At 41.2% G+C, this 12907-nt stretch overlaps 1 protein-coding gene across 2 annotated transcripts in view; it reads right to left on the reverse strand.

The window, feature by feature from the left end:
- ppfibp2b (PPFIA binding protein 2b) overlaps positions 1 to 12907 on the reverse strand; it is a 57329-nt gene that overhangs the window by 28438 nt on the left and 15984 nt on the right. For both annotated transcript variants that reach the window (XM_078791096.1, XM_058086712.2), the window contains exons 4-7: positions 10293 to 10379; positions 9018 to 9131; positions 7111 to 7257; positions 2094 to 2288 (exon numbers count right to left, since the gene is read on the reverse strand). In XM_078791096.1, the coding sequence (XP_078647222.1) occupies positions 2094 to 2288; positions 7111 to 7257; positions 9018 to 9131; positions 10293 to 10379 (543 nt within the window). The remainder of the gene's footprint in view (positions 1 to 2093; positions 2289 to 7110; positions 7258 to 9017; positions 9132 to 10292; positions 10380 to 12907) is intronic.

The following is a 12907-nucleotide window of genomic DNA, read 5'->3' on the forward strand; positions in this document are numbered from 1 at the left end:
TAAAAAACTTGTTTACTACATTCTAAAGACAATTTTTAACATGATTAGAGCCCTCTAGACATGAAATAACACCCCTATAGTCACTTTTACACTCATATTACCCAATATAGTAGACATAATAAAAGAAAATAAGACATATAATTTGTTTATGACTTTCTAAATAGACTTTAACATTATTAGAGACCTCTACACATGAAATAACACCCCTATAGTCACCTTCACACTCCTATTACCAAATATAGTAGACATAATAAGAGAAAATAAGACATAAAAAACTTGTTTACTACATTCTAAAGACAATTTTTAACATGATTAGAGCCCTCTAGACATGAAATAACACCCCTATAGTCACCTTTACAATCCTATTACCAAATATAGTAGACATAATAAGAAAAAATAAGACATAAAAAGCTGGTTTACTACATTCTAAAGACACTTTTTAACATGATTAGAGCCCTCTAGACATGAAATAACACCCCTATAGTCACCTTTACACTCCTATTACCCAATATAGTAGACATAATAAGAGAAAATAAGACAACTTGATTATGACCTTCTAAATAGAAGTTAACATTAGAGACCTCTCGACATGAAATAACACCCCTATAGTCACTATATAGGGGTGTTATTTCATGTCTGGAGGGCTCTAATAACGTCAATAGGTTTATTTAGCAGGTGACTTTTTCTATGTCTTATACTTATTATGTCTACTATATTGGGTAATAGGAGTGTAAAGGTTACTATAGGGGTGTTATTTTATGTCTAGAGGGCTCTAATAATGTTAATAAGTTTATTTAGAAGGCCGTAAACACTTTTTGTATGTCTTATATTTATTACGTCTACTATATTGGGTAATAGGAGTGTAAAGGTGACTATAGGGGTGTTATTTTATGTATAGAGGGCTCTAATCATGTTAATAAGTTGATATAGAAGGTCAATTTTTCCATGTCTTATACTTATTATGTCTACTATATTGGGTAATAGGAGTGTAAAAGTGACTATAGGGGTGTTATTTCATGTCTGGAGGTATCTAATGTAAAAAAGTGTATTTAGAAGGCTGTAAACAAGTTTTAGGTCACTATAGGGGTGTTACTTCATGTATAGAGGGCTCTAATAACGTTAATAGGTTTATTTAGAAGGTCATTTTTTCTGTGTCTTATAGTTATTATGTCTACTATATTGGGTAATAGGAGTATAAAGGTGACTATAGGGGTGTTATTTCATGTCTAGAGGGCTCTAATCATGTTAATAAGTTTATTTAGAAGGTCACTTTTTCCATGTCTTATACTTATTATGTCTACTATATTGGGTAATAGCAGTGTAAAGGTGACTATAGGGGTGTTATTTTATGTCTAGAGGGCTCTAATAACATTAAGTTTATTTAGAAGGTCGTAAACAAGCCTATAGTGGTGTTATTTAATGTATAGAGGGTCACTTTTTCTATGTCTTATATTTATTATGTCTACTATATTGGGTAATAGAAGTGTAAAGGTGACTATAGGGGTGTTATTTCGTGTCTGGAGGGCTCTAATGTTAAAAAGTGTATTTAGAAGGCTGTAAGTAAGTTTTCTGTGACTATAGGGGTGTTATTTCGTGCTTAGAGAGCTCCAATAATGTTGAAAGGCGGATTTAGAAGGTGATGAACGGGTTTTCTATACCAAAATATTCGACTGATAAAGAAGGAATCCTACTTGAAAAAACATGCTAGCTGTTTTTTTTTTTAGCTTCTAGCGTGTCACATAGTTGTGTAGTGGACCAGAACCTGAGGAGCTGGTCCAGGGTGGGACGGACTTAAGCGGGTTCCACTGTACATGAGCGTTGATACCGTTGGTACCATGTCCTGCCACCCACACATTAACCCCCCCGACACTGCTCGGGGGGGTTCTGTTCATGCAGGTGCCGGAGTTAGAAGGAAAGCTAGAGAAATTCCCAGTCCTTCCCGTCACTCTTGAATGGAGGCCGGTGGACTCTTCCGGCGGAGAGTCCAGCTGCCGCCATTCAAGGGGAACGACAGACGTTGTTAGCGAGATGTTGAGGAAATGTTAGCAGGTGCCGAAAGGAGGAGAAAACCTTCATCCATCAAGTCTCCCTACATTTGCAGCCAGTCCTCCATTGGGCATCGGCTCGGCACAGCTCAAGCTCCCCCGAGGGTCGTGCCCCCGGGAGTGGTCGGACGGGAGCCCACCCTCTCGTTCTTCCTGCGTCCGCTTCTCCTCAATGCGAGTGCTGATCTCCTCCTGGAAGCGACACATCTGCTCCTGGAGCTCACTGATGAGATTTACCACCAACTGGCCGAGCACGGCGACGCCGCGCGACACACGAGCCAGACGTTGATGAGATGAGGTGGAAAGACGGGAAGGAAGTCATTCAGTTGGAAGAGTGCAACGCTGCGCCGGCCCTTTAAGAGCCGAGTTTCCTACTCCTTTTTTGCCACAACCAAGGCAGCAAGATAAGGGAAGAGAATGTTAATGACCTCGGCTTTTTCTCGTTCATGGGCTTCGATATGTTGGCTCATGTTTACAATTCAAAGTTCAGACTTTAGCCAAACAGACCAGGAAAAATACGTACACATCCACATGGGCCTTAGGCTGGCCACAATAAAAGGCCACACCAAAATGTGCACATTATACACAATAACGTTGTAATAGCCATCTTCTTCTTCTAGACCTCCAAACCTAACCAACTGGAACCCTAGACCTCCAACCCTAAACAACTTTAACTCTTGACCTCCAACCCTAAACAACTGGAAACCTAGACCTCCAACCCTAAACAACTAGAAACCTAGACCTCCAACTCTAAACAACTTTAACCCTTGACCTCCAACCCTAAACAACTTTAACCCTAGACCTCCAACCCTAAACAACTGGAAACCTAGACCTCCAACCCTAAACAACTAGAAACCTAGACCTCCAACCCTAAACAACTTTAACCCTAAACCTCCAACCCTAAACAACTGGAAACCTAGACCTCCAACTCTAAACAACTTTAACCCTTGACCTCCAACCCTAAACAACTGGAAACCTTGACCTCCAACCCTAAACAACTGGAAACCTAGACCTCCAACCCTAAACAACTAGAAACCTAGACCTCCAACCCTAAACAACTAGAAACCTAGACCTCCAACCCTAAACAACTTTAACCCTAAACCTCCAACCCTAAACAACTGGAAACCTAGACCTCCAACTCTAAACAACTTTAACCCTTGACCTCCAACCCTAAACAACTTTAACCCTAGACCTCCAACCCTAAACAACTGGAAACCTAGACCTCCAACCCTAAACAACTAGAAACCTAGACCTCCAACCCTAAACAACTTTAACCCTAAACCTCCAACCCTAAACAACTGGAAACCTAGACCTCCAACTCTAAACAACTTTAACCCTTGACCTCCAACCCTAAACAACTGGAAACCTTGACCTCCAACCCTAAACAACTGGAAACCTAGACCTCCAACCCTAAACAACTTTAACCCTTGACCTCCAACCCTAAACAACTTTAACCCTAGACCTCCAACCCTAAACAACTTTAACCCTTGACCTCCAACCCTAAACAACTGGAAACCTAGACCTCCAACCCTAAACAACTAGAAACCTAGACCTCCAACCCTAAACAACTAGAAACCTAGACCTCCAACCCTAAACAACTTTAACCCTAAACCTCCAACCCTAAACAACTGGAAACCTAGACCTCCAACTCTAAACAACTTTAACCCTTGACCTCCAACCCTAAACAACTGGAAACCTAGACCTCCAACCCTAAACAACTTTAACCCTTGACCTCCAACCCTAAACAACTGGAAACCTTGACCTCCAACCCTAAACAACTGGAAACCTAGACCTCCAACCCTAAACAACTTTAACCCTAGACCTCCAACCCTAAACAACTTTAACCCTTGACCTCCAACCCTAAACAACTTTAACCCTTGACCTCCAACCCTAAACAACTGGAAACCTAGACCTCCAACCCTAAACAACTGGAAACCTAGACCTCCAACCCTAAACAACTAGAAACCTAGACCTCCAACCCTAAACAACTAGAAACCTAGACCTCCAACCCTAAACAACTAGAAACCTAGACCTCCAACCCTAAACAACTTTAACCCTAAACCTCCAACCCTAAACAACTGGAAACCTAGACCTCCAACTCTAAACAACTTTAACCCTTGACCTCCAACCCTAAACAACTGGAAACCTTGACCTCCAACCCTAAACAACTGGAAACCTAGACCTCCAACCCTAAACAACTTTAACCCTTGACCTCCAACCCTAAACAACTGGAAACCTTGACCTCCAACCCTAAACAACTGGAAACCTAGACCTCCAACCCTAAACAACTTTAACCCTTGACCTCCAACCCTAAACAACTTTAACCCTAGACCTCCAACCCTAAACAACTTTAACCCTTGACCTCCAACCCTAAACAACTTTAACCCTTGACCTCCAACCCTAAACAACTGGAAACCTAGACCTCCAACCCTAAACAACTAGAAACCTAGACCTCCAACCCTAAACAACTGGAAACCTAGACCTCCAACTCTAAACAACTTTAACCCTTGACCTCCAACCCTAAACAACTGGAAACCTTGACCTCCAACCCTAAACAACTGGAAACCTAGACCTCCAACCCTAAACAACTTTAACCCTTGACCTCCAACCCTAAACAACTAGAAACCTAGACCTCCAACCCTAAACAACTGGAAACCTAGACCTCCAACCCTAAACAACTTTAACCCTTGACCTCCAACCCTAAACAACTGGAAACCTAGACCTCCAACCCTAAACAACTGGAAACCTCGACCTCCAACCCTAAACAACTGGAAACCTCGACCTCCAACCCTAAACAACTGGAAACCTCGACCTCCAACCCTAAACAACTGGAAACCTCGACCTCCAACCCTAAACAACTGGAAACCTCGACCTCCAACCCTAAACAACTGGAAACCAAGACCTCCAACCCTAAACAACTGGAAACCTAGACCTCCAACCCTAAACAACTTTAACCCTTGACCTCCAACCCTAAACAACTTTAACCCTTGACCTCCAACCCTAAACAACTGGAAACCTAGACCTCCAACCCTAAACAACTGGAAACCTAGACCTCCAACCCTAAACAACTGGAAACCTAGACCTCCAACCCTAAACAACTGGAAACCTAGACCTCCAACCATAAACAACTTTAACCCTTGACCTCCAACCCTAAACAACTTTAACCCTAAACCTCCAACCCTAAACAACTGGAAACCTAGACCTCCAACCCTAAACAACTGGAAACCTAGACCTCCAACCCTAAACAACTGGAAACCTAGACCTCCAACCCTAAACAACTGGAAACCTAGACCTCCAACCCTAACCAACTGGAAACCTACACCTCCAACCCTAACCAACTTTAAACCTAGACCTCCAACCCTAAACAACTGGAAACCTAGACCTCCAACCCTAAACAACTGGAAACCTAGACCTCCAACCCTAAACAACTGGAAACCTAGACCTCCAACCCTAAACAACTGGAAACCTAGACCTCCAACCCTAACCAACTTTAAACCTAGACCTCCAACCCTAAACAACTGGAAACCTCGACCTCCAACCCTAAACAACTGGAAACCTCGACCTCCAACCCTAAACAACTGGAAACCTCGACCTCCAACCCTAAACAACTGGAAACCTAGACCTCCAACCCTAAACAACTGGAAACCTAGACCTCCAACCATAAACAACTTTAACCCTTGACTTCCAACCCTAAACAACTTTAACCCTTGACCTCCAACCCTAAACAACTGGAAACCTAGACCTCCAACCCTAAACAACTGGAAACCTAGACCTCCAACCCTAAACAACTGGAAACCTAGACCTCCAACCCTAAACAACTGGAAACCTACACCTCCAACCCTAACCAACTTTAAACCTAGACCTCCAACCCTAAACAACTGGAAACCTCGACCTCCAACCCTAAACAATTTTAACCCTAGACCTCCAACCCCAACCAACTGGAAAACTAGACCTCCAACCCTAAACAACTTTAACCCTAAACCTCCAACCCTAAACAACTGGAAACCTAGACCTCCAACCCTAAACAACTTTAACCCTAAACCTCCAACCCTAAACAACTGGAAACCTAGACCTCCAACCCTAAACAACTGGAAACCTCGACCTCCAACCCTAAACAACTGGAAACCTAGACCTCCAACCATAAACAACTTTAACCCTTGACCTCCAACCCTAAACAACTTTAACCCTTGACCTCCAACCCTAAACAACTGGAAACCTAGACCTCCAACCCTAAACAACTGGAAACCTAGACCTCCAACCCTAAACAACTGGAAACCTAGACCTCCAACCCTAAACAACTGGAAACCTACACCTCCAACCCTAACCAACTTTAAACCTAGACCTCCAACCCTAAACAACTGGAAACCTCGACCTCCAACCCTAAACAATTTTAACCCTAGACCTCCAACCCCAACCAACTGGAAAACTAGACCTCCAACCCTAAACAACTTTAACCCTAAACCTCCAACCCTAAACAACTGGAAACCTAGACCTCCAACCCTAAACAACTTTAACCCTAAACCTCCAACCCTAAACAACTGGAAACCTAGACCTCCAACCTTAACCAACTTTAACTCTAGACCTCCAACCCTAACCAACTTTAACCCTAGACCTCCAACCCTAACCAACTTTAACCCTAGACCTCTAACCCTAACCAACCGGGACCCTAGACCTCCAACCCTAAACAACTTTAACCCTAGACCTCCAACCCTAAACATCAATGCTGTCCAAAATGTGGTCTTCCTGCTCCAAGGACAACATGATGATAGAAATATTGCCGACAGGGAAACACCGCGTATGGGATCCATCGTCACACAACAGCTGACCTGACGCCAGCTTGGGTGGAGATACCATGCAGAGGGGGGGAAGGGGTGGGGGTGGGGGGGCACATGGCCATCATTAAGGCGTCTGCTGACACCAATATTCAGCATTTTCACATTATTTTGTAAGGCAACTCTGTCTTCATATAAGCCGACTGACATCATCATCATCATCATCACGCAAGCTCCGCCCCTTGCCCCCCCCCAACCAGAAAGACCACTCCAAGTACTCCAATGGTTCTTACCTCCGCTTTATTCTGCTTTTTCTCCATTGCATCTTCCCCATGTGTGTCCTGCGTGTCCTCCATGCTGATTAACTTCAGTTTGAGGTAGGAGACCTCATCCATCAGGTCCAACTTCTGAGTCTCCAGGGAGGTCCGGCTCACCAGCTCCTGAGAAAAACACCCAGACCAGATTCCTCGTGTGGAAGCGGGCAAAGACGAGCGCAGGACAGTCACGGCATTTCTAACACAGAACCGTTGAGACGTTCCTTTCCCGAGCCGAGTCTTCTTCCCACACCAACTGACCGGGCCGGGCCGGGCCGGGGGCCCCAGACCCCCGTGAAGCTAAATATACACAGGCGAGCTGGGGGCTCTATTAATAATACCCTGCTCTTGTGTGGAATGGCTGACAAAAAGGATGAAAACCTTTTCTCTGACTTGGACAAGCACAACAACAGCCGGCGTAGCTTTCACTTCCTCTTCCTCACCACTCCCATTTCCTCTTTCTCTGAATCAAACCTATCAATTTGGGAATGCTAACATCTAGCATGCTGTGGTAAAATATCTATCTAGGTTTATAGTTACGAATGCAGTTAAAATGCTAACATTTAGCATGTGAAAACTTAGTATAACTAAGTATTTCTGCAACTTTATACCCATTAAAAATATTAAAAATGCTAACAATAGCATGCTAAGTATCTATGTAAGTATATACTGTGTATATACATAAATGGTTACAATGCTAACCTCTAGCATGATAATGTTAAGTATCGGTAAGTTTATACAGTAGTTATGGAACTGGCTATAATGCTAACAACATTAGCATGCTAATAGCATGCGAGCATTATTAGCATGCAAATGTTGTTAGCATTTTAGCCAGCATAAAACCTAGCATGATGCCACTATGTAACTAAGTATCTCTGCAAGTTTATACCCATAAAAACAGTTACAATGCTGACATGGGTGTGCTAACAATGCTAACACGCCAACCTTTAGCATGCCAACCTTTGGCATGATGATGCCAAGTATCTGCAAGTTTATACAGTACTTGGAACTGGCTAACTGGGTAAAACTGGGTAAACTGGCTAAAATGTTAACAACATTAGCATGCTAACAATGCTAGCATAATGTTAGCATGCTAAAAGCTAGCATGATGCCACTATGTAACTAAGTATCTCTGCAAGTTTATACCCACAAAAACAGTTAAAATGCTGACATGAGCGTGCTAACAATGCTAGCATGCCAACCTTTAGCATGATAATGTTAAGTATCGGTAAGTTTATACAGTACTTATGGAACTGGCTAAAATGCTAATAATATTAGCATGCAATGTTGTTAGCATTTTACCCAGTTCACTGTGCGTGGTGTGTTGCAAAAAGACATGAAATAAAAATCATGCTAGGTTTTAGCATGCTAACAGCATGCTAGCATTGTTAGCATGCTAATGCTAACAATGGACTTATGGAACTGGCTAAAATGCTAACAACATTAACATGCTAACAATGCTAGCATGCTGTCAGCATGCTAACAATGCTAGCATGCTGTCAGCATGCTAATGTTGGTAGCATTTTAGCCAGCATAAAACCTAGCATGATGCCACTATGTAACCAAGTATCTCTGCAAGTTTATACCCATAAAAACAGTTAAAATGCTAACAATGCCAGCATGCTGTTAGCATGCTAAAACCTAGCATGATTTTTATTTCATGTCTTTTTGCAACACACCACGCACACTCGCACAGTTATGTGGGCAAATTGAGCACATTAAATTGAGCAAGTGACAGCTGGCTGGCGAGTTAGCGATGGAACGCCGGTGTGACTTAGAAGCTTAAGTGTGTGGCCGTGGCCCAACCGGGTCAGCTGCCACCCCCCCTCACCCCCCCCCCACCCATACAACAAATGATCTTCTATCTAACTCAAACTGTGACTTACCTGTTGAAGCATCTCCTCCGTGGAGGCTAGTTTCTGCCTGTGCTCCTCCAAGGAGCTTTCCAGATCTCTGATCTTCTCACCTTGGGCCTCCACTTGGTCAGTCAGGACGCTCACCTGGTGATGATGATGATGATGATTAGTATTCTGTTGGTACGCTAAACGGGACTAAACGGGTATGATAGGCAACATCTGGGATGATACTGTACACCTAAATGGATAGGAAAGCAGCATATGGGATGATACTGCAGGACTAAACGGGTATGATAGCCAGCATGGAGCATCTATATTCTCACAAACAGTAGAAGCCAACACGGCTCAACTCAACATTCAGTGAGTGTGCACACAATGCGGACGGACGGATGAAAGGACGGATGGACAGATGGATGGCTGGACGGCTGGACTGATGGACAGATGAAAGGATGGACGGCTAGACGGATGGACGGCTAGACGGATGGACTGATGGAAGGATGGCCGGATAGATGGACGCATGGACGGATGGACAGCTAGACGGATGGACAGATGGAAGGATGGAATGATGGACAGATGGATGGCTGGACGGCTGGACTGATGGACAGATGAAAGGATGGACGGCTAGATGGCTAGACGGATGGATGGACTGATGGAAGGATGGACTGATGGAAGGCTGGACGGATGGACAGCTAGACGGATGGACAGATGGAAGGATGGACGGATGGACGGATGGACAGATGGAAGGATGAAAGGACGGATGGACGTATGGACAGATGGATGGCTGGATGGCTGGACTGATGGACAGACGAAAGGATAGACGGCTAGACGGATAGATGGATGGACTGATGGAAGGATGGACAGATGAATGGACGCATGGACGGATGGACAGCTAGACGGATGGACAGATGGACAGATGGACAGATGGAAGGATGAAAGGACGAATGGACGGATGGAAGGAGGAAAGGATGGATGGACGCATGGACTGATGGACAGCTAGACAGATGGACAGGAAAGGATGGATGGACAGATGGACAGATGGAAGGATGAAAGGATGGATGGACAGATGGAAGGATGAAAGGATGGACGGATGGAATGATAGACGGATGGACAGATGGAAGGATGAAAGGATGGATGGAATGATGGACGGATAGATGGATGACAGATTGAAGGATGAAGGAATGGATGGACGGATGGACGAATGGACGGCTGGACAGATGGACGGCTAGACGGATGGATGGATGGACGGATGGACTGATGGATGGTCGAACGGATGGAGGACTGGCCAGACACAAAGACACCATGTACCTGTAAGACCAGGCACTCCTTGTCCTCCTCTAGACGAAGGAGTCTCTCTTGGTAGCTTTCATGACTGGCAGGAGAACACAATCTGACCTAGAAGACAAGAAGACACCAAGAACACAAACCCTCCTTAAGACGGTCTTGGATTCCCATCATTGTACTATCATTGTGTAGTACTATTGCCCTTGGGTGATGCCTTCATGGAACATGTCATGGCTGGGAAAATGCTCATTTTGGCAGGAAGGGGACGAGCGAGACATTTAGACGAGCATCTTGTCAACAAGTCTAAGCTCAAGTGGGCGGGACTCCCAGTGACATCATGTATGATGCTAACGCTGAAGAATGCTCAGCAACAAGCAGGGCCACGCCTGCACTACACTACACTACACTACACTATGTACAGTACACATGTACGTTCACATAGTAGTATTTCACAACTGTATCAAATATTGAAACGTTTTTTATTAAGTTTTAATGTTTAAATGTCAATTTCATGTGCATTATTAATTATCTTTGATGTTTAAAATTATCATATTTTTTTATTTTTTTAGTCATAAATTTGAAATAAATTTAACAAATATTTAATGAATAAATACATTTAATAAACAAAATTAAAATTAAATAAATAATATAATAATAATCATAATAATAAATTTATTAAATAAATTTAATAAATGTAATTTTAAAAGTATTACATTTTATTAATTTAAATTTAAATTACATTTATTATAATTAAATAAATACAAAATATAATATAATAATAATTATAATAATAATTAATAATAAATTTATTAAATATTAATTATTAAATATATTAAAAATTATTATTAAAAATTTAAAATACATTTTATTAAATTTAAATTAAATGTAAAATAAATTTAAATTATATTATTATAATTTATAATTAAATATTCATATAAATAAAAATATATAATATATATAAAATATAATATAAAAATATAACATATAAAATAATTAATAAATTTAATAAATAATAAATTTAAATAAAAGTTTGTAATTGAGTATCAATATACTCAAAAATAATAACACCCCCAAAATAAAAAAAAATAACGAATATAATAAGAATTAATAATACATTTATTACATAAATTTAATAAATGTAATAAATAATATTAAATTTTATAAATTTAAATTAAATTTAAATTAAATTTAAATTAAATTTAAATTAAATTTAAATTAAATTTATTATAATTAAATAAATACAAAATATAATATAATAATGATTATAATAATAATCATTAATAATAAATTTATTAAATAAATGTAATAAATAAAATATTACAAATGTAAAATAAATTTAAATTAAATTTATTAGAATTAAATTAAATTAATTTAATATTAATATAAATAAACATATATAATATATATAAAATATAATATAAAATATATACAACATAAAATAATGAATACATTTAATAAATAATAAATTGAAATAAAATGTTGTAATTGAGTATCTATATACTCCAAAATAATAACTCCCAAAAGCAATGCAATGCCTTGTGGTTGCAATTGGTTAGTCAGCCCGCCTCGCCAACCAAACCCTTCCCTATCAGACGCTGCTTTGTAAACGGCAATCAGCTGATAGTCAGCCAGCGTGGTGTTCTAACACGAGCTCGTCATGCATTCCTCCACGCGTGACCCGACCCGGCAAGGCGACACAAATAAAGCAGCAAATAAAGCAGCAAAAAGCATCGAGGACCTGACTGTACCTTTCTAAGCCAGGAGAAGTGCTTGTAGACGTCAATGGTAGCCTCCATGCTCACGGCCCATCGCTGCCCGACTAGTTCCTCCAGGACTTTCTTCCACTCCTCAAGTGTGTGTGTGTGTGTGTGTGTGTGTGTGTGTGCTTAGACCCAGCCTACACCAAGTCAGGCTCAGCTGGAGCTTTCAGAAAAAATACCAACATGGAAAATGTCTTCTTTTTTTTACCATCTCTGCCGTCTGAGCAGAACACTCCCACCGTGTTTATCTTCACTCCTAGCGCCGTGCTCCCGAATTCCCATCTTTCTTCTTCCCTCCCTTTTTCCCCAGACGTCTTTTCCCCCAACAAATCCCACTTCCTTCGTGCTGCTGATCTTGTCTGTGTAATGGCCAAAACGGCCTGGCCCATAAGGAGAGGGTGGGTCAGAGGAGTTGCCTGTTTGTGTCCGTCTTGGCTCCGTTTCGCTTTTACACACACACACACACATCTGCTAACATGTACATACACACACACACACACACACATCTGCTAACATGTAGAAGCCCCATGTGTCTCTAATGTTCCCACCCAACTCTGTTAACTTTATTCCCATACCCGAAAATACTACACACTATACTGCAATATACTTCACTACAATACACTATACCATACTGCACTACAATACCCTGAACTACACTACAACACACCACACTGCACTACAATATAATGCACCACATGATACTGGACTACTATACACTATACTATACTGTACTATAATACACTACACACCAATACACTATACTGCACTACAATACACCACAAAACTGCAATATATGTACTGCACTACAATACACTACACTATAATACAATACACTGTACTATAATATACTGTACTACAATACAATACACTATAATACAA

This window comes from Doryrhamphus excisus, linkage group LG6, assembly GCF_037039965.1.
Source record: "Doryrhamphus excisus strain RoL-2023G ecotype Guam linkage group LG6, RoL_Dexc_Guam_v1.1, whole genome shotgun sequence".
Lineage (NCBI taxonomy): Eukaryota > Metazoa > Chordata > Actinopteri > Syngnathiformes > Syngnathidae > Doryrhamphus > Doryrhamphus excisus.